The following is a 23,732-nucleotide window of genomic DNA, read 5'->3' on the forward strand; positions in this document are numbered from 1 at the left end:
CTGTTACTGTTAGTTTACAGTTTTTTCATGCTATGAACTTTTGATGTCGTCTGTCTACTGTCAAATGTCAATTACTTATGCTGTTATCATAAAACTTAATACTTATATTGACATGCTAAAGACACATAGGATATTGAATCGATGCTGTTGAGTATGTTCTATTCTGCAATAATTATTTGAAGGGTGATCATTTGAATTGGTCCTTTAAAAATACAGGGTTTTTTTATGTCAGTCTTCTCGAGTTTCAATCTACATTTTTTCCTCCAAATACCCTTGGATTTGAATATCTGTTTGGTCTTTTTAATTGATGTTTTTGTTTTCTTTACATCATGGAAGACAAAAATGTTGTTTGAAATCTTTGCAGGACCTACTTTGATGTAAAGTTGAGGTTACTGGTTTAAGTATTTTAACCAGGTTTTTGACACCTTTTTTCTAATCATTGCCTTGGTCTGTTTTGGGTAAATCTTCCTTAGTTTTTACATTCGGTAAATTCTCATGAAGCTGGGAGGAGTAATGGGGTGAAATTTATCACTAAAGCTGATGCTTGTTTCATTTCAACTTTCTTAAACTCGTTCTTAACTGCAGGTAGAGCAGAACCCATGTTTTTTTTTTTACTTATCCTTTTATCTTTGAATGATAACATCTAAGGGGTGTGTTAAGGTAAATAAAATAATTAGGCGATTATTCAAGAAAGCTCAAGGCACAAACGATGAATACCATAAATTAGGCTATTTTCACAGGGCTAACCAAGCACTCAATTTTTATTTTAAATGTTCATGAAAGTTGAAATAAGGGAAGTAAGACTCTGTGATCGTCATGGCTTTTGGAATGATGTGTAACATTATCAAATGCCAATGTGCATTATATGATGACAATGCCTTCTGATTAGAATCATTGCATGAAATTGTTCCTCGTGACTGTGATTTCTTATCTGTTATTAGATGAGTTTGATAATGGATGAGTTTATTTGTGCTTTTTTTAAAGTATTTTGTAAGTGTTTGTCTAATTTTAATAAGTAAATTCTATATTCTTCTTAAATAAGTGATTATTTTAAAAATACCTGTTTTAAGTTTAAACAAGCTTGTCTAATGACATGGAAGAATAATGTTTAACAGGGTGATCGAGAAAACAAATTGACGTGAAGGGTACATACATAAAATCTGAAAAAGTATGGGTGCCCGCCCATTAATTCAGATCTAAATAATTGGATTAATCTATATTTTAAAAAAAACATTTTTAAACATAATAGTTTGTCACCAAATAGTATCTCAGACACATTATTATAAAGTTTATACAACAATAATTAGTCTGCATAACAAAACTAATAAAAAATTGGAATGCTGCACATTAATATTGGTTGCCATTCAAAACAGATTATAAAGTTAATATACTTGACAGATATTGCCAGAAATCACAATTCTAAAAATATCACATCATTAGTTTTACATGATATGGAAGTCTTTCATTTAAAGATTGCTATTTATGCATGCTAGTTAAAAATTTTTGGGAGAATTTCATTAACTATATTCTAAAATATATCAAAGATGAAGATTGTTGTTTGATATTATTTGACAATTATTTTACAACTTTTATAAGGGTAAAGTAGTTTTAACAAAATTTAATTTTTATATTTTTAGAATAAATAGTAGTGAATGATAATATTAAATAGCAGTACAAAAAATAGTGATGTTAAAATACTAGTGCTCTGTTAAATAATAATTAAGAATATTATGTACCAGAAGTCAAGAATCAGAAAAGAAAGTTATAAGTATTCCAGATTTGTTATAATGATTAGTAACTCTTGCGAACGAATATTAGGTTGTTTTCATGTGTTTAGCACCGTGTAAATATGTTAAAATTTTCAATTCTAAAAAGCATAAATAAAAGAAGTAAACAAATGGATTTTGGAAAATGAGAGAGAATAATGGTTAATGAATCTCAAATTTTGTGACAACATCAAATATGTTAAAATTTTCAATTCTAAAAAGCATAAATAAAAGAAGTAAACAAATGGATTTTAAAAAATGAGAGAGAATAATGGTTAATGAATCTCAAATTTTGTGACAACATCTGTATATTGTTTAGGATTTAATTTAGCTCATCGCATTTGTAATGATTCCTAAATAAAATGTATTTCTCAAATAATTTACAATCAAATAAATATTAAAAAGGATTTTTAGTAATTTTTTTGTAAAGATTATTATTTGACATTATTGAATATTCAAATCGTTCTTTTACAAAGAAGACAAACATAATTATTTGTGTAATATATATTACGAAAGAGAAATAAAATATTTATCTTAAAATAATGGATTGAGTGTAACATTCCAACTTCAGCAGTTTATAATTAATAAAAATAGGAAATTTCATTATAGTTCAAAAACAGATCATCCAATGCACACAATATATTAATACAGTCTTAAAAAAGATATGACTATAAAAATATATCACTTATACATTTAAACTAAACTAATAAATTATATACTTAAACTGCACACTGCTAAAGCTCCTACTGGAAATCTCCTCCTCAGCACTTCATCCTCCAGAAGTGTCTTTGACACTGCAACCACATCTGCTCCCACTGAATAGGTGATCATCGCAAAAGAAAAACATATAACACGAGACAGACACACTGAAAGTAAGGGTAAGCTAATCTAATAAGAAAAATCATACAATTTAATTATAAACAAACCATGCAGTCTTTCTCATTTTTTTTACCAGAATCACATAGGCTACCACAAACATAGTACAAATATATTACTCTAGACTCAATATTCGGATTATGTAAGCGACATCAGATCTCTTGGTGGTCGTGCACTTATGACGGTTCCCAACTCTATAGAGTTTCGACACAAGGGGTTATCACCCAACCACTCCCAAGGTAAGTCCCCTTCGTGTCTCTGACTGAATCGGGTCCACAGACTAGGACCTCCTGCTACTCCTCCCGACATAATTCATTATGCTTTACATGAGCCTTAATGGTTATTAGAGCGTTAGGATACCAACAAAAACTGAGTCCTTATGTCCTTACATACACTAAAACCTTTTAAAATTTCCCTTGAAATCCTAATTCAACCACATCTTCTCATATTCCAACTTCATGCAATTTCACCACACATATTACGAGTCATAACAATTCATGCATATTATAACTAAGTTCACATTTTAACATTTAAACATAGCTTTATCCATTAGAAACAGAGAAATAACATTCAACTGCAGAGGTTCTTGCCCAAGCTGGAAGGTCTCGCCCAGGCGAAAGGGCTTTTTCGCTTAGGCGAGTCATTCTTGCTTGAGCGAGGCTCGAAACAGAGAACAACCCAAACTCTGGGTGAATTCTCGATCAGGCTAAGCTGTCTCGTTTAGACGAGAGTGACTCTCGCTCAAGCGAGAATGGCTCGCCTAGGCGAGATCTCGCGCAGAGACAGGGGATGAGTTTCTGGTGTTTTCGCTCAGGCAAAAATACCAGATTCCCAATCTGTTCTCACATGCAACAGTCTAGAAATCTAGCACAATCCAATCATACACTCAATTACACAGTTCAAGCACTCATACAACACTCAATCATGCAATTCAAAGTCATCATAATGATTTCTATACGAAATTCAAGCGAAACAGTTAGCTTCCCTTACCTGTTATCCTGTTTAGACAGCTTTATAAACGTCAACGCCTCTAACTCCACAGGGTGCTCTATCTACACATAGAAACATCACAAGAACGATCAGGACATACCGTTATGATCACTGATCAGCAGAGACTTATACTGATGATTAAAACGTCGCATACAAGCAGAAGAGGACTTGCATGCAACAGAAAACAGTAAAAGACTAAAAAGAGAGCAGAAACTCAACTTACGCAAACGAAGAAACTGATCGGGGTCCAATTTGAAGAGCTCGCCGAGAGGATTAATCTTACGGTCCCGGTTCTTCAATTAGATGACCAGAGAGACAGAACCTCTAGAGAGAAGTCAGAGAACTCTAGAAAAGTGGTTTCTAGAGAGATCCATTTTCTAGGGTCTTACATTATCTTTATAATAAAATTTAATATAAAAGTGATTTATCAAAAAATAAGGAAAAATGGTACATAAATATTATTATCTAATTCTCAAATATAAATAATTATTCTTCCTAATATGTATATATATGTGTGTATATAACTAAAATTTCCTCCCAGCATTTACAAATATGAAATCTGGTCTAATCTGCAACAAATAATTGAATTTAAAGCTAAGAGTGTATTGTATACTATGTAAAAAAGTAGTTGTTGTAAGGATATTCACTTTGATTCGTAAGAGAGTGAAGGTGCTTTTACAATTGTTGAAAACATAATATAAAGATAGATGATTATTTGTTTCCGATTTCTAAAGTCTGAGATAAGAAAATAGAAAGTAGATTGTTGTGAAATCTAGATTGAAATAAAATGTGATCCAAATATACAGTTTGGATTGTGGTAGGCAATGGAGCAATTAAAATTTGAAGATGTTATCAGACTTTTTTTGTAGTGATTATTGAACTCTCTGATCTTCCACAAATGTCCCTCCAGTTTAATAAATTTCATGATTGAGATGTTCGGTCTTTGATAGGATGGGTGTGCATTGGAATTTTCATGATGAAAACAAAGTATATAAATAGAAAGAAAAAAAACCAAATTTTGGTGTTAATGAAAACAATGAAATTCCTGATTTTAATGAATGAAGTCAACTTTGAAATCGAGAATTGAGTGACCTTTCTGACCATCTCTTTGTTGCACATATTTTGCTGCTAAATAGTTTGACCTTGTGAATCGGGCAGAAGCTGTGATCTTGATGGGGAAAGCGCATAGTTTAAGGGAAGAAGAAGTGTTCATAAGATATATACATTGTTTTTTAAGACCTCAGTGTTACGAGTCCAAGCAGTTAGACCAATTAGAAAATCATCTTGTTTTTTTCTGTGGGCGCCTCCTAAAAATTATTTTAAAACCATTTTTGTAAAAATACAGAAAATGGGATGTGACAGATAGATAAAAAAATTGGAAAAGGGAAACAGTAGGGAAAAAAGTGATGTTAGAATATTATTATTGTACTAAAACCAGAATGGAGATAATATTAATAATTGATAAATTGATAAATAAAATAAAATAAGTGGGGAGTGAGTGAGTGGATGGTGCGTAGTAGTTAGGGTGAAGAGAGACCCTATTAATATCCGGAGAGCCCACTCGTCTTCTTGCGTTTCTTCAGAATAACCAAAATCTCATCTCAGTCAGTTGCTGACATGTCCATCGAGTTTGAATCCGAATCCATTTCGACGCCCACGGCCCAGGCCCAAGACAGATCCAACTCCGGCTGCGCCTTGCTATTGCCATCGTGCTGTCTGGGGCCACGACGCCGTTCCTCGTGGTGGGAGCGCGTCCGCTCCACCTCCTGGTCCCACTCCAATTCTCCTTCCTTCGGTGACCGATGGTGGTCGCGTGGCCTGAGGGCGCTCAAGAAGCTTCGCGACTGGTCCGAGATCCTGGCCGGCCCCAGGTGGAAGACCTTCATTCGGAGGTTCAACCGCAACCGCGCCTCCAAGCGCATGCCCAAGTACCAGTATGATCCAATGAGTTACGCCCTCAACTTCGACGAGGGCCATAACGGGGATTTCAACGACGACGCCGCGCTCCGCAATTTCTCCACGCGCTACGCCGCCGTCAACGTGAAGTCAGTTTCCCCCAAGGCCCGTGACACCGACGACGACGCCGTTTTCGTGTGAGTGGTACTACGCGTGGTTAACGCGGTGAGTCCTTTGGTTGGTAGCTGAGGCTGCCCCTTCGCCTTACTTTTCACGTTTCATTTCCTATCGCCAATTATTTACTCTTATTTCTTTTCCTATATAGTATATACTATACATCCATATAAATCGGAATGGTCATTACTCTGTATATACACCTTTTTTTATTTATTTTATTTTTACCATATTCTACCATAATTAATTCATTTTTTTTGTATGGTTGGAGCTCGGGTTGGGTGGGTGGGTGGAGGATCCAGGAATTCATCTTTGATTTGATTTGATAATAGCATTAGGTAGTGATTATGAATATGATTATTATTATTATTATTATGTGGTATGGATGGGCCTGAGGTTGGGGTTTGCTTTTAGAATAGGCAATTGCAATGAATAGACTTAAGTAGAAATTGAGTATTTGTTTGGAGTGTGTGACGTTATTGAACCCTAAAAATTGTCATTTTCATGAATGTGATGAATGAAGGTGGGGTGGGTTAAGTAGCGGGAAAAAATGCTCTTGTAAGTAGTGGAAGATACTTTCTTATAATAACCTACACCCTGTAAATACATTATTCAATCAATAATTAGATTAAGACATTTCTTATCGTTTTTCCCCAATCTCTTATTCTTTACATAATACCACGTCTTCATTGCGGCGATTCTTTTTTCTTTTTCTTCAATATTTAAATCAACACTCTACCTCCCCAGTTCCATTTCTTTTATCTGTTTTTTCTTTAATTTAAATACAATTTCTTATATTTAAAGCAATTAATTCAATTTTTTCAAATTATATTATCAGTGTGCACCAATTTATTTGCATTTTATTTAGTTAATATGAATGGAAAGTTACATTATGTATTTGTTTGATAAATTCATAAAACACGAATCTTGTTGTGATGTTAATTTTAGTAATGACAGCTAATAAAAAAGATTAACTAAAAAATTTAAATATTCCAATTTGTAATTATACACCATTACAATAATTACAACTTTTAATTTAAAAAAATATTATTTTGATTATAAAATATAAGAAAAGACTTACTTGCGTGAGGTTATATTAGATAATACTGATAGTTTTTACAAATTTTTAATAAAATGATATTAACATTTCCTCTGTTTTTAAGACTGGCTTCAATATTTTTTATATCTTTAAGAAATGACGTCAATCTGCGCTATATTTAAAATTGACTTCAACACTTATATTTCTAAGAAATGACATCAATCTTCTTTGTATTCTAAACAAAGTAACAATCATATTTTATATTTTAATTTAAAAATGTTATATTGATTAAGACTTAAATAAAAAATATATAGATTGAAAATTAAGATTTTAAAATTTAAAGTTTAAACAATTTTTCATAATGAAAAAGTTAAATAATTTAAATATACTGAGAAATATGAACGTTACTTTTTTTAAAACACAATAAAAATGAATGATACCTATTAAAAATATATAGATGTGTAAATTAAACATGAAAAAAATGGTGCTCGATTCATTGATGGTCTTTATGGGCAATGAATTGACATTATTGATAATTAAGGAGCTAATGAGAAGAAAGAAACTAAATCCTCAAATTAGTGTTCTAAATTATATGACTGTTTCTAGTTTTAAATACTTTAAAAGTCTTCCCTCGGCCTCTCTCTAAACATCTGTCCCCATATTATCCTAAACCTACTTCTGATTTCATAATTAATACACTTCTAACTATTGTTTAATACCCATCTCTTGTTAGTCTTTTTTAGTGTGCTTTATAGTAATAAATCCTTTATCAATCCTTAAGCTTCTACAACACACCAAACGATACTTGTAAATTACTAACCTATGGGATTATCTCTATCCTCATATCACTAAAAAATTCCATCATAAGGATAAAGAAATTGATTTCGAAATATATTAAGAGAAAAAAAAAAGAGTCAATGTTTCATTGGAAAGTAAGACACTCTTATATAACTAAAATTATATGTAATAACAGGTTAAGATTAATTTATATTCATGAACATGACCTCTTTCACCAGTCAAATATTACTTTGATCATATGATCATCTTATCAACCTCCCAGGTTTCAGGTCTTACTTCAGACGGTCTCTCGGCGTATATTTTAATTATTTCCCACAAGCTGACAATAAAAAACAATCAAAACGAATTTCTTTCTGTAAAATTAAAAACTAAATCAATGTTAAAAATCTCAAACCGTAGATTTTTCTATTTATACGATCTAAGAATAATGGAAGAGTAAAATTCTGAAAAATTTTGTCTGCTAATAGGTGGTATAATGGATAGGATTCGAGATTTTGTTTTTAGACAAGACAGTGAGATACTCTTTCGATGCTTCTCTCGATTCACATTGATATCAGACTGGTGCGTGGTTATATTTAGGAATTAAAAATACAAGGATATCTGCAATATATTGATATTCATAAATATTTATAAATATTTATTACTGACATATAACGGATATTTAAATACCAATTTATAAATGAATTGAATTGAATGTTTATTTCAAGAAATTTAAATTTAAATTTAATTTATATTTTATCAGATTAAATTTAATTATAATTAAAAATTAATTTATATTTAATTTAATTAATATGTTATATTGCTTTATAATTTTATCGTTGAAAATTTATAAAATATCTTTTTTTAAACATTTGTTACAGATTTTTTAAAATCTCCAAACATTTTTTAAACTAATAAAGAGACTTATAGTAAATAGATTTTTTTGTTACTTTTTATTACAGGACAAATAACAGATAGAACTCGTTACCATCTCTAATCATATTAATCCGGCGTGTACATAAGAATTTGATAAATTCCCTTACAACTTTCACCTTAATGAGTATGAATTTAAACCCTCTAAATTTTGCACACAGAAAATTGGACATTTTGGTGATTTTGCAGTAACTCTCGACCCTTTTTTATTACAGAAATTAATCTGTACTGTAAACTTTCGTTCCACATTATCAAATCCAAAATTTACTGCGAATGAATGTCTCTTTTCCTTAGCATAAAGATCAACCTTGAAAGAAAGTTTTTACATTATGAATTATCCAGAATTTAAAAAGAATGTTCACTGAGATTGTTGCTATACAATAAGAAACAACCCTCCATGTCATAGCTCTAAATATACGGATACACATCAAGCCAATGGCACCAGATTTGCATGTACAGCTAGCAAATATTAATAATGTCAAATAATATAACAACAATAACTTTGCCAAAATGTCTGAGACAAGGTAGAACCTTATATCAACATCGTCTGCATAGACTCGTTTATCTTTTCCACCACAGACAGCTTCAGATTTTTACATTTTTTTTTTCAAAAACAAAAGGATGCACACAGCATCAGAGGAAGCCTTCATCCTTGAACTACTTTATTTACAGACTTTATCTGCAACAAAATCTCACCAACTATCCATGGGAAGCTAAGAAAACACGAGCTTTCCTGGCTATAATAGCTGGGGTGATAGGTCACATGATACCATGCAGAAGCCATAGGACGATACTCCTGCGGCTGGCAACTAGTTTCAAACCATTCTTTAGCTTCGTGCTGCAGATTCTTCACTGAGAGCAGAATCCGATCTTTCATATCACCATATCTCCTGTTATCACGCTGCAAATATGAAGCACGGTTTTGCAAGTTACCAAGTAGCATTTCATCCTCAGTCTCGGCACCGTAGAAGTTCATCAAACTACTCATCTTCTCTGCGTACATTTCTTTGTGACTTGAGGCTGTCTCAAGGAAGGCCTCAAAACCATTCACTTCAAAGCTACGATCATATGCTTCTTCAGCAAGCTTCTCTGACCATACAAAACTATATTTTATTTGCAGTTGAGACTCAATTATAGCACGATAAAGTTTTCCTAGTACCCCCTTGGAGATGTACATAGGCTTGTCCACCCTCTCCATGAAATCTGGAAACTCTCTTGGTTTCAAAACTCTTGGCATTGCAGCAGGTGCTCCTGTCTTTGCAAAATCAACAGCCATGGAGTGAAGCTCTGCTAACTCCAGACATTTTCTACTCTTGGCCTTATCTGGTTCACGGTCGGCGTGAACTAGATGGGCGGTGGAGATAGCACCCAAAGTATCATTGATCATGTAATCCACGAAAAATTGTTGGATTTCCTGCCCAGTCAGGAAATAACAAATGAGGAAGCAGTTCTACACTCATCAGTGTACTTTTCCAAGAAAAAAAATAATAACTTTGATGAAATTTACCTCTAGGGTCACCTTATGATCCATTATACGAGGTCTACGTCCTGTGTAGTCCATTGGAGCCTCAGTTTGACATGGTATTAGATCATTGTCCCAGCTTATGAAAAACAAATCTCCGTCGAGATCACCTCCAGAGCATTCATTTGGATGGGGCCTGTAGGCCAACCAACAAGTATCAGAAGCAATAAACATCCAAGATAACAATGACTTCTTGATGCGGAACAAGGTGCCAAAAAAACTTGTTATATCTAACAAGGCAAAACAACAGAAATCTAATATCACCACCAAATGTCCTTCAGACAATGAACTTAGTACACCTAACGAACCCAAACAAAACCAAGGGCACCTAGACAATAATAAACTAATGATGACTAGAACACCAAAGTATTGAAATAGTATGAATAACATTTTGTTTTTGCATAAGTAAATGAAAACATCGAGAGAGTACATGCTGCAAGTTCTAGAATGTAGACAATAAGTGCGACAGTGATAGCATAGCTAAAAACAACACATCTTTTGTTAGCATATGATTAAATGACTCATGGTAGTCGATGACACACACAGGACCAAAGATAAATAAATGTAAAAAATGTGTTAATTCCATGCTGAATGAAGAAAGGGTTTCGAGCAAATGGGATTTAAAATGTAGTCCATTATATACATACCTATGTCCGTTTTGTGGAAATACAAGACAATCCTTCAATCCCTTTTCCTCTAATTCTTCATTGTAAATGGCATCAAGGACTCTTACGTCTCCAGGGTGAAGACAAGGATTTTTCGTGACCACCACCTTTCCGACTACTATACGTGTGGTATCATCATCATCCACTTTCCTTAAGTTGTCATCAAAGTTTTCTGTTGTTTTTTTCACTGTTACACGGACAAATACTTGACCATAATTCAAGATACCAGTTTCATCCAAGCAACCTACTAAGACCCGACCCTTGGGAACAAATATTCGGCATCTAGTTTTCAAGTCAGATAATTGGTATGCATAGTAAGCCTTAAGCATCATTGATAGGTAAGGCTCACTGTTTGGCTCATTAAATTCATGCAACATCTTCACTAGAATGCTTCTTGAATCAGCCCCGTTCAAACTTTCCAAAACATCCAAAGCTGCCTTACTATCAGTCAACATCTTTCCCAACAAATTCAATTGGTCCTGTTGCCTTGCCAAAAAGGCTTCATCGTTTACTCCTAAGGTAGACAGCAGGGATATAATCTCTCGATTGAGAAAGCAAGGCATTGACTCACTCCATTTAGTGACACAAAGCATCCTATTTTTGGATTCAAACTTAAGCATGCTTTTGCGCAATGATAACTTCCTAAAGGAATGGCGATCAACAGTAATGACACCTTTAAATCCTCCAAACCGAATTTGAAATGCTGAAGGACTATGATCTAACTTCAGCTTTTGAGCAACTTGCCTAGCAAAAGATTGGGAAATTTTTCCGATACCATCTGAGAAACAGTAGCTTACACCATCAGTGGTAACTTCAATATCTGGAATTATCTCTACATCTTGAGGGGCCACTTCAAAAGTTTGCATGGAAGAACTGAACAACTGACCCATCCTCGCTGCACATTTAGAAACACTGCGGATATTGTTGAAGCATCCCATCCATTCTCTGATATCTGTTGCTTTCAAATTGTCATTAGAAGCAAATAACCAAACAGAATTTGATCGCAGCTGACTGGCAGAGAAGGCCAGGAACTCAAATCTCTTTGATCCAATAACAATCCCATCTCGAAGAATAGTCAATATTCGATTATATATTTCAGTTTTAGAAGGCTTTGAAAATATTCCCTTTTGCACACCAGTCGATACTGCATAATTTGGAAGCTTATTCCAATTCTCTTCAACAAAGGTAATCCTCATGAAGTCTGAGGCATGGGATGCAAAGTGCTTCACCACATGGTTTGACGTTTCAAGCTCAGGACCAAGGCAATAAATCTTCGTTGGGGTAATCAAGGCTCTATGACAGCTCATAATGTTATTATCTGTCAACCTTTTCTGTGAAGATTGTGGTGGACCTTTTTTCTTATTACTCAGCACATGCAACTGAGTCTTCACGAATTTAAGAGGCTCGTAACAAGTGAAGCCCATCTGGTGCAATTTCTGAAAAATCACAGCTCTAATTTCTTCATCTAAGCCTCCCAACAAGTCAATCAATTCATCATCCACCGAAGCAAGACTAAGTTTTTGAGTATGAACAAGAGAATTCAACTGGAAAAGGGCCTCGTAGGGTAACTTGGATTGCGACTCACACTTTACAAGAGGAACTGCTTCCGTGGAAGAACAGAATTCTTCCCCATCCTCCAGAGCCAAATCTCTCAAATTTTCCGTGTAGAGCGGGAAACTTGTAAAAACATCAGAAGCCAAATGTTCTTCCGCAATTTCCCAACAAAATGAAGTAGAGTGCCCAATTGACTTCAGAGCCGAAAAGTCAGTTGTCCGCACCCAAAGAAACTCAGAATCCTCCTTACAAAAATGGTACCTATCACTCTTAAACTTGGTTGCCACATCTGGCCCCGTCTTTTTCTTATAAATCCTTGGCCCAAATTTAAGCTGAGAGGAAAAAAACACACCGTCAAATAAAATATAAAAGAAAAGAAACTCAAGAATCGCACAAAACAATAATCCTAATTCACATTCAAACTTATTGTCATCCAACAAGAAAACTACATAGAGTCCCTAAGTGCGTTTTTTTATGCTGCTACTCAATCATAGTAAAATATGAAAAAAAAAAAATGTACCTTCACGAGAATGGCATTGAGCTTGGCTTCTTCTCCCAAACAATAGCCATGAGTCTCCAAAATATCCTCAAAAAAAATCTCGAGTCGGTAACAGTCGCCATCATGCCACACCAAGAAGTCAAGCTTCCTCCTTTGGGGCACTACCAACCCCGCAACGCCCTCCCAGGAGTCGAGAACGCTCATGCGGTGGTCGGAGAGCATGAAGCCGGCGTAGAGGACACCATTTTGAAGGCGGTGGAGGGGGCGGAAGATGATGTCTTCGGAGGCATCGGAGAGGCGGAGGAAGTGGGAGTGGATGAGCAGTTGTTGAAGGTTGGAGAGAGAGAGGGCGCAGGACTTGGCGTCGAGGGTCTCGAACTGGACGCGGCCGGCGCCGCGGGACTTCCAGTTGGGGTTGTCGGAGAAGATTTCGAGGGCGAAGACGGTGGAAGGACCCACCTTGGATTCGAGGAAGTGGAGGAGGTCCTTGGCGGTGGCGGAGCGAGGAATGTTGAAGACGCTAACTGTGTGCGAAAGAGGTGTTGTTGTCGTCCCCATGGTGACGATGAAGATGCCACTTACTTGCAGAGTGAGTGCCAGTGTCACACACAACACAGAGAGTGTGTTCCCATAGAAACTAGAAAAGAGTTGAATTTTATGTTACTGGGAAACACACAAAACCCATGCTCCCTAACTTTTATAAAGGACTCTGCTCTTCCACACTCAACTATGGCTGGGCTGGGCCGAAAACATTCTTGTGCACAACTTATCCAGGTCCGTACTCACATGCGAAGAAAAATGACTTCTTCCTTCCCTTCTAAGCATTTTTTTTTCAGCAACCTTAGATTTTTCTAAAATCTTCTAATTTTACATTTTTAACGAGGAATTGTTTTTTTTTTTTAAATAGTTAGTTTGGATGAATTAATTGAAATATTTTAAATTCTAATTCTCTTATTTGGGTATAACAAACATACCATATCTCCATATTGGATCAAGATCACGGTCCGAGGGCATCGGAAAGGACACATCACACGCCCTAACTCCACGAAGGGATGGATGGAATAGACAGACACAAACTGTTGACCCTAATCTTACCAAGATATACAGGTACCAAAAACTGCTAATTCATATAGAGTCATCGAAACAACTAGAGTTGTGTGCATTATATGAACAGAAAGCAAACGGTTCGGATCATTTGAAACAACAGTATGAACATGATATCAAGGTAAACCCATGAAAAAATACCCTTTGAACAAAAAATAGACACTATGTAACTTTATTGCACTGAAAACCAGAGGTTATTTGTATTCCTCAGAACCCCATACATCATCATTCAATATTTCTTGACCCACTATTGGCCAAACCACCTGAGCACTAGGCCTTATGTCAGTAGGATCACTTAACCATGCCTCATAATTGGAAAAACGAACACCATGAAAATACATGTCACCCAACCAAAAAAAGATGATAGAGAGTTGGCCGAAATATGCACTAAAAACTTATCGGGAAAAGTCAATATAATTTTAATGTCGAATCAGGATCAACTATGACAGAAATAAAGTATTGGGTCGAACTCTTCTTTGATGTCAAAGTAATAGTTATGAATAGTCATAGACTCCCGATAAAGGATAGAAGAGTACGACCTATTATAGAACATACAATGCATTACAGACGTATGATCATTACGTTTGGACTTTTTGTTCGAGTCAATCTTCGGCCTCATTTGACCTTTGACTGTTTGATGCAAGTGTGTGTATAGTCTTGCATAAGTTTTTTCCTTGTCTTAGAGTTAAGATTTTTTAAGTAATTTTGTAAATCTTGTAAATCTTTGAGACATAGTGAAAAAAACTCTTTGGATGTGGTTGTTACGGGAAATTGAATTTAGATTCTAAAGAATTGAATCAGTATAAACCTCTTGTGTGAGTGTTCTATCTTTCCTTCTCTTTCTTTTTGTCTTTGGTATAAACAATCCAACCGCTTAAGCATCCAATCACACTGTTGTAATTATTTTAACAAGCTAATCTCTTAAAAACAGTTTTGAAAAGATTAAATTGAGTAAAATTTGGTAGAATCAATTTATCCCATCTTGGTTTGAGAAGAATTGGCCTATCTATTTTAACAATTTTAATATTAAGTAATAAAAGTGAAGTAATAATATTGGCTTCATGAGACTTTTTTATTAAGTGATTTGTGTTAACATTTGATCGCTCTATTTCTATATTATAATGTTTTTCAGAAAGTTATTTTGTAGTGTTATTTAAATTAGGTCATTATCAAAGGTAATAATTTTATAAGATATAAAAAAGACTTTTAAATACATCATTGGTCTTAATTTTCATGAATTTTGTTCACTTTGGTCCTCATTTTTAAAATATTAAAAAATGTCTTAATTTTTGTAAATTATGATCAACTTGGTCCTTTTATCTATGCTGTTTAAATTATTAATGGAAGCTGAACAGTATTTGCCACATGTTATTTCAGCGTTTTTTTTAATTTATTTTAAAAATTTTTAATTTTAGAAAAGTTGTCCATGTGTCAAGTTAGTATTGTGACACGAGTCAGTATCACTGTCACGTGTCAAGTCAGTATTACTACCACGTGCCAAGTTAGTACCCACGTGTCAGTGTGGTAACTAATATTCAATTTAGTCTTAATTTATGTTATTTTTGTTCAATTCAATCATAATTTTGTCCCTCTCCAAATTGACCAAATTTAGTCTTTATATAAAGGGTTAAATATGTTTTTGGTCCCTCAAGTTTCAGTGAATTTTGAAATTAGTCCCTCATCAAAACTTTATACCAATTTAGTCCTTCATCTTTCAAAATGCGTGAATTTAATCCTTTTAACCAAATTTTGTTAAGTTTATATGACGTTTCAAGCATATTTCATGATAGTATTTAAGTTAACATTGAAGCAAAAATGTGTCAAACAGTGTAAATAATTTAAATACTATCATAAAATGTGCTTGAAACGTCAGATAAACTTAACAAAATTTGGTTAAAAGGACTAAATTCATGCATTTTGAAAGATGAAGGACTAAATTGGTCAAAAATTTTGATGAGGGACTAATTCCAAATTTTGCTGAAACTTGAGGGACAAAAACATATTTAACCCTTATATAAATGTTATACTGAAATTGTTATTAAAATTTAAATTTACATTACATATTTCTTTCATTATTTTTAAAGCAAACATAATTATATTATTGGAAAGAAATTATTTGATTTATGTTTGATGTTTGCTATATGTAAAAAATAGGTTTAGAGTTGGTTTAAAAGTAATGAAAATTTTTCTTCTAATTTTAAAAATAATGAAGAACTTTCCTTTTAATTTTAAATATAATGAAGAAATTTCCTTCCTATTTTAAAAATAATGAAGAACTTTCCTTCTAATTTTATAAATAATTAAGAATTTTCCTTATCATTTAAAAAATAATGACAAATTTTCTTTCTTGTTTTAAAAATAATGAATAATTTTTCTTCTAATTTTAAACCAACTTTAATCCTATTTTTTTCATGTAGCAATAAATCTAATAATTTCCTTCCAAAAATACAGTAAAGTATGGTATAAAAATAATAAAATAAATATTTAATATAAATGTGAATTTTAATAAAAATAAAATTTTCAGTATTACATTTATATAAAAATTAAATTTTGTCGATTTGATTGGAAACTAAATTGAACAAAAATAACAAAAATTGAAACTAAATTAAATAAAAGTCATGAAACACTGACACGTGACAATGATATTGATTTGACACGTAATATTTGATTTTGACTTGACACGTAGTTGTGACACTAGTCTGACACGTTCATTGACACTATCATAATAATAATAATTGATAATAATAATGACTTGATACATGAACAACTTTTTAAACTTACAAAATATATTTTAATCACCTTCGTTAATCATTTAAACAACCTATAAAAAAATCAAATTAATTACAATTTACAAAATTTAGAATATTTTTTTAACATTTAAAAAAATAGGATTAAAATAAATAAAATTTACAAAAATTAGAACGATGTATTCAGGCTTAAAAGAAATAGAAAAAAATATGATGGAATGAGAAACGTAATAAAAGGTAATCCACCAAACATTTTAACATAGGCTACCGACAAAGTTGATAGATATTTCACTTATAATAATAATGTTTATATTGTGTTTATATTAAGAAGAGTTTAAAATTATGACTGGAAGGAAATATTATAAATTATTTTATTTTATTTGCTTACGGAAAAAGTAAAAAAATATGCATACAAACACGATAAGAAATAAATAAGATTTGTTAGTATGTTTCAAACCTTAAGGTATCAATCCTATATTAGACAAAAGAAGAACCAAAAAAAAAGAGAAATCCTGTAAATTTCAATAGTTTTTAATATAAAGCGAGCTATTAAGAAATAAAAGGTATTAAAATATCCTATTTAAAAATAAAAATAAAAAATTTTAATTTTAATAAAATAAAAGAGATAAATAGAATGTTTTTACAACATTATTGATACTTGTATATAAACAAAATTTCTAGCAACATTTATTTTTTAATTTTATTCTTTGAATAAAAATTCTTCTAAATTAAAATAATTATTTTATTAATTTTATCTTTCAAGAAACATTTTTTAATTTAATTATTTTATTAAATTTAATAATTTTTAATAATAAAATTACTTATAAAATAAATAAAAATTATTTATAATAAATTATAAAAGTAATTTATATTTATAGTAAAATTACAAACATAAAAAAGTGAACAAACTTACGTGTATATTACATTTGTTTTTCATTGATCTTAATATTAATAATAATAATATATAACATAATATAATATAATGAAAATAAACTTGGTAATATATATATATATATATATATATATATATATATATATATATATATATATAAAACTTATTTTTATTCATCTTTTTTATTAAATTATCTTTTGAATCAGACATAAAAATAAAATGTGATTTAGTTTAACTTTATTTTAATTTAAAAAAGTATGAATCAAATAAAAAATTGTGATCCCTTTTGATGGGTTTCATATTTTTGTATGTTACACTATGAAAGTAAATGCAATATTTATATCTTTTTACTGAAAAATGATACTATTTTTTTAACTCATCATTTATTTCTTGATCTGATTTAGTACAAATCATTAACTAATGTATTTCTTAAAAATCAATAATACACACTGAATTAAGTAAAAAAATAAATGATAAGAGTCAAAATATAAGATTTAAGATTTAGAGTTTAGAATTTATTATAAAGCTTTATTTAGTATTTATTTGTCTTTAACATTTTTCGTCCTGATAAAAAAAAAGAAAATAATATTATAACTCTGATCATAATTTAAGTAAATGAAAACACAGTGTAAAAATCAGAATTTTCTTTCCAATCTATAAATATGATTTTTTTTTTACAGTTTTTCTCTAATACACCAAACCAGAGACTAATTTACATAATACACAAGTTGCAGTGATAAATTTTTATAATACTGCTTTGTTTGCTACTCAAAAGATACAAATGCAATTATATATATTATTTAGATTAAATCCAATAAACTTTTGCATACTATCTATTACTATTTTATTTTTTAATTATTTTTCTTAAATAGTGGATTGTAAAATGGTATATCTAGTGTAAAAAAAAACATTTTTCTTATTATAATACTTCTTTCTCAAACTAATAATCCTGAATACAAATCCTCTTAACACCATTAAACACAGGAACCCTTCTTCTCAACCAATATCGATTCAATTCAATGGGTAAGTAGGGAGAGACAAGGAAGAAGAGAGAAAGAAGCACTGCCATGTTTAAATAGGTTTTTATTAATGGTATAATGTAAAACATGAAAAAAAAGCACTATAATTGGCATGCAATTCTTGATAGAAGATTTACCTTCTTCTTCTTCTTCATACATGTTTGTTTTAAGGAAAAGGTGCATTAGAAGCATGAAGTGTGGGGTTCTTGGACCAAAGCCATATCTTGGAAACAGAGAAGCTCTCACCTTTGGTTGAGTCGCTTATCCTCTTTCCCTTCACATCACCAGATTCAGACAAAACCACTTGCAGATTCAAATCACGAACCACGTACCTATATGAACCCATGGAGTAGCATCTCCTCTCATTCAAGCTACAACTATCTCCACTCTCTAACTCCATCCCATTGTTCCTGAATTTCCCAAGCCTCACAGAAAAAACCCTTTTCCCAACCGATCTTTCACTTTCTGAAAACCCGTTCTCTTCCTCACCCCTCAACCCACTTCCCACAGCCAAGGAATTTGAATTGCCAATACCAACATTAAACAAGATAGGATTTTGGTTTTGATTTTGATTCTCCAGGTAGTTGGAGAGAGAAGCCCTGCAAAGAGGACACGTGGAATTCGAGAGAAGCCACGTGTCAAGACAGGTCATGTGAAAGGCGTGTGTGCACATAGGAAGCAACCTCAGCTTGTCGTCCTCGGAGAACTCGCATAAACACACGGCACAATCAAACGGTTCCTTTGAACCCAGCAAGTCTTGGTAATGGAAAACTGGTAGAGCGTCTATGAGGGCTTGGTCTATACCCGAATCGTGCAAGCGGAAGAGTTGTTGAAGCTGCCTCTGAAGAACACGTGAGCGCGTGGAGTCGTGGAACCTGTTGGAGTTGTAGGTTGATGAAGAGGTTGGTGTTTTCATGAAAAACCATAGAACCAAATGGACAAGTCCATACACGAAGAAGATAACTGCTAGAACAATTATGACCAGCAAAATCAGTGGACTGATTCTGCTCAGAGATGATGGCGTAGTTGATTCTTCAGTGTTACCATCGTTAGGAGCTTGGTATGCTGAAAAAGGAGACTGAGGATATGACTCATACGAGTACTTCACATCACCATTTTTCCTCGTTTCAATCTCAATGTTGCGCATTTTCAATGTAGAATGACAACAATGATGTTTCTGTCCAACACTTCATGTGAATTGTTCAAACTCTTGCTGGCTAGTAGGTTGACTGTAGTAGACTTTAGCACATGAATTTTCATGCTTCTTATAAAGAGAAAAATGAAGGAAGGGATGATAGATGGAAGAGTGTATATTAGCTTTTGATAAAGTCAACAGCCATAACCGCATTATCAGTTCAGTGGTTGGTTGGTGGACATGAAAATTTGTTTAACTTTACTTTTACACCAGAGATCCAAAACAAAAGTATAAGTTAATGGAGTGTATATATATGAACCTCTCTATCTATAAAAACACATTAAAAGTTTATATTCTGAATTATTAAAATAAATTATGTTTACAAGTTTGTGTCCCTCGATAATGCACAAATAAGAGCATCTCCAATGTTGATATGGTGAAGTGAATTGACAGTTTTATGCAGAGATTTCATTTTGACTTGTATGGTAACAAAAACACCAGATGTCTGTAAGGAGAAAAACAGAAAAGAAAGAAAAACAATAGTCAAATGATTAAGATGTTGACTTTTATGTACACTAACAATTGATAAGTTTAAGCTCCAAAGTTGTCTATTTGTAGGGTGTGTCTTCTTTTTCCGAGTATAGAATCATTGCAGATAATAATGACCATTCCACGCCAATCTTGGCATGATAGCTGCAAAGAAAATAAAACAATAAAAAGTGAGAAGGGGATTTTTTATTTATTTTTTCATACATGAATGCTGTCTAAAGATTCAGAGTTTGAATGGACCCGTGAGTCCTAAATGTTTCTGTAGAAATTTGAAAATGTTGGTGGTTGGAGGCAGGAGTTGCAACCTCAGAAATTAAAGTGTAAACCTATGTAGTGTCTTTTCCAACTTGTATCGGCGTGTTTTGTTACATCATAGAAGCATTTGGGCCACATTTAAAAGTTGAAATCATGAATGTTAATTCCTATAAATCATAATAGCAACGGGGTGAGAAGTTCACGAGGCTCTGTGTGTTAACCTTTCACATGTTGGGAGGTGATGGAAACTACAGATATCGTGAAAAGACAAAAGTAAATGGTAGGGTCGTGGATTCTTGCACGCATGGCAACTAATTAAACCTATGATTTTGTCTGTCCAAATTAGGTGTGAAATGCAAATAAATTAATGTCCAGAACCCTTAGTTACCAGCAAGAAGTCAATAACATTGGTTCTGCTCTCAAGCGTTCAGATGTTATTCCCTCAACAAAACTGTGCTCACTTCCTGTTCTCTCCAGCAATCATAATATGATGGAAAAAATAGTCATTTTAATTAATGTATATTGCACTTTTAAGTTCAAAGGGTTTTTGTTATCTTTTGTAATGATTATCTTTTACTTTTTTACTCAATAAAAGACACCACTTTACACATTGTTACACAACTATAAAAGCCATTTTTGAGGTTCTAAATTCTAATATTTGTCATTACAAAGTATTCTCTTTTGACGTACAAAACCTTTCTTAAAAATATTAATATATATAATTTTCAATGAAACATAAAAAAATATTTATCTTCCATTGAAAATTATTTTGCACTCTGATCTAATCTCTTAATACTTCAACAAATTTCTGCGTCATCCTTCAAAAAAAAAGAAATATCAAGCTCATTTGTAGATTTTGGCCAACAGTGAAGCTAATCTACTAGTTGGGCCTACATGTTTTTTTCTCGGTTTCTCACTCTTTCTTTCGTAGATATGATAAAAAAGAATCGTCTTTCTTTTTACCTAATTTTTTTTAATATAATTAAATTAAAAATATTATATTCATTTATTTTTAAAATTTAAGAACCAAAATACATCAAAATTTTGAAAAGGAACGAATTTCAATTATGGGTTAAAATTAAGTGAAAAAAAACATTCTTAAACCTTATTTATTTAGATCCATCACAAAATGCCAAATTTGCCAAGCAGTATTAGCCTGCAACCAGTGCAACCAGTGCAAGGAGGAACCTTCAGTTTTTAGCTTTTGGATTCGTGTGAATGTTATGTTCTTTCTTCTCGTTATGTACTTCCTTTCTTAAGAAACCCTCAAGTTTAGAGTGTGTGTTTGAATTAAAACGTTGAATTTGAATTATTACTCTATATGTTAAGAAGGATTTTAAGAAATTGAAATATATAATATTTGAATTAATTATAATTATTTTTTAAAATATTTTGTTTGAATAAATAATTAAAATATCTTATATTTTAATTTTTTTTTGTTTGAATAAAATAATTGAATTTCTCTTTCAAAATAAAATTTATTTTATAAATAAAATTTACAAAAAAATTAGCTAAATTCAAATATTAAAATAAAATTTAATAATTTTTTTTTCAATATGTATATGTGCATAACATTTATAGAAAGTAAAATGTTGTTAATTTAACTAAGTTCACAAAGCTTGACCTATGCATGTGTGGGTGGTCGAAGCCAGAAAAGTTGACATGATCAAAAGACTCACATAAAAAAAAATCTCACAAGACCAAAAAAGTAACAAAAACTCCAAGGGATAAGACCAACCTATGTCTCTACCTATGCAAATCAGTCTTAAGTAAAAATAGACAAAGTCAGATTAGGATCAAGTCAAGTTGATCAATCATGCTGCGTATAAGTTAAGTTGTGTCTAGATCAAATTAAGGTTGATGGAGTTCGAATTGAGTTAGATACACCTCGTGCTAAGTCAAGTCAACTCGGGTGAAAGTCAAGATAAGTTAACCTAAGTTGAAGGTCGAACTATGTTAGTCTAGGCTGAAGATCGAGTCAAGATGACACAAGCTAAAAGTTGAACCAAGTCGGTCAGAGTTGAAGAATCAAGTCAAATCAAACTGAAAATAAACCAAGCTCAACCGAGAATGGTCAAAGATTGAGATGAGTCAATTCAATTTTAAGGTCAAGCCAAGTCAAACAAGTTGAAAGTTAAATCAAGTTGGTTTGACTGAGGATCAAAACAAGTCAATCTGAGTCAATGAAGGTAAATAATCAAGCTGAGTTGATCCAAGTCAAAGATTAAGTCAAGTTTGTTAGGATCAAAGGTCGAGGCTAGTCATCCCCACTCAAAGAATCGAGTTAGGTCAATATGGGCTAAAAGTCAAGCTAAACTGGTTAGGACCAAAAGTCAATACGAGTCAACTCAGACCAAAAGTTAAAACGGGTGGAAGATCGACCCTAGTTAGTCTAGAACGAAAGTTGACACCTCTAATAAAGAACTAGTTATAAAATTTTATTTTTCTTTTTTCTAATAAATTTCAAATTCTATTATTTTAATTATTTTTAAAATGTCTTATTAATTTTTATAAATTTTAATTTTCTTTTAATTTTCTCATCTAAATAACTTATATTATTTTACAAAATTTCAAATTCACCAAATAAATAAATTACTTTTAAATTGTTTTATCCATACATACCATATATTATTTTACAAAATTTCAAATTCACCAAATAAATAAATTACTTTTAAATTGTTTTATCCATACATACCATTAAAAATCAGAAAGTGAGAAATCTAGATACCAAATGTGTTTCCTTTCGTTGTATATCAACTTGGGTAAAATGGAACTGATAAAAAATAAGGAAAGTTTCTAAACACTCTCATTTCCTTTTTCATTGAAATTGCCAATCCATCACTCAGGCTTGGACTATCAGCAGGAGAAGAATTTATACATTTTAATGCCACTTTCAATAAGTTCATCCTTTCTACACCAGCACCTTGTGAAATAACAAGGACTTGCCAGAAACTCAATCCGTCCGTTCCTCTCTAACCACCTACTTCCCCCATTTAAGCCAGATTGAATTCACTATTTTGAACTACATTTCTTGCCAGCATTCAAAGTGTAGAAAAACATTTTATTACAGTCAAACATATTTCTCAAAGAACTACTATCCCATTCGTCATCAATTGTTTGAGGGATGGAGAATTTACTCTACTTTTTATTGTCATCTTAAAAGAATTGGAGTTGCTATGTTAGTTTAGAGTTACTTTTGAGGAATTTTTTACATTGGTATAATAAATGCACCAACTATTGTTACACGTTTTTAGTAAATGACTTCTTTTTATGACCTTTTAAACCTTAAGTAGCTAAAATGTTATTCAAAAAAGGGACACGATTAAAATGTTGTGTTTTG

The 23,732-nt window shown here is 32.2% G+C and overlaps 3 protein-coding genes across 3 annotated transcripts; 1 reads left to right on the plus strand and 2 right to left on the minus strand.

The window, feature by feature from the left end:
• Positions 1-5,113: 5,113 nt before the first annotated feature.
• Positions 5,114-5,949, plus strand: LOC114176589. Its single transcript, XM_028061672.1, has one exon. It carries the CDS (start codon positions 5,250-5,252, stop codon positions 5,727-5,729), a length of 480 nt encoding a protein of 159 aa, XP_027917473.1. The 5' UTR covers positions 5,114-5,249; the 3' UTR covers positions 5,730-5,949.
• Positions 5,950-8,818: 2,869 nt separating this feature from the next.
• LOC114178500 (RNA-dependent RNA polymerase 2) lies at positions 8,819-13,449 on the minus strand. The gene is made up of 4 exons (XM_028064436.1): positions 12,713-13,449; positions 10,621-12,524; positions 9,959-10,109; positions 8,819-9,865 (listed from the first exon to the last, which is right to left on the minus strand). The coding sequence occupies exons 1-4, from the start codon at positions 13,247-13,249 to the stop codon at positions 9,098-9,100; spliced, it is 3,360 nt and encodes a 1,119-aa protein (XP_027920237.1). The 5' UTR covers positions 13,250-13,449; the 3' UTR covers positions 8,819-9,097.
• A 5,055-nt stretch (positions 13,450-18,504) lies between these two features.
• Positions 18,505-19,854, minus strand: LOC114178122 (RING-H2 finger protein ATL47-like). Its single transcript, XM_028063847.1, has one exon. The coding sequence runs from the start codon at positions 19,598-19,600 to the stop codon at positions 18,620-18,622; it is 981 nt and encodes a 326-aa protein (XP_027919648.1). The 5' UTR covers positions 19,601-19,854; the 3' UTR covers positions 18,505-18,619.
• Positions 19,855-23,732: the final 3,878 nt, after the last annotated feature.

Source organism: Vigna unguiculata, chromosome 3, assembly GCF_004118075.2.
Source record: "Vigna unguiculata cultivar IT97K-499-35 chromosome 3, ASM411807v1, whole genome shotgun sequence".
Classification (NCBI taxonomy): Eukaryota; Viridiplantae; Streptophyta; class Magnoliopsida; order Fabales; family Fabaceae; genus Vigna; species Vigna unguiculata.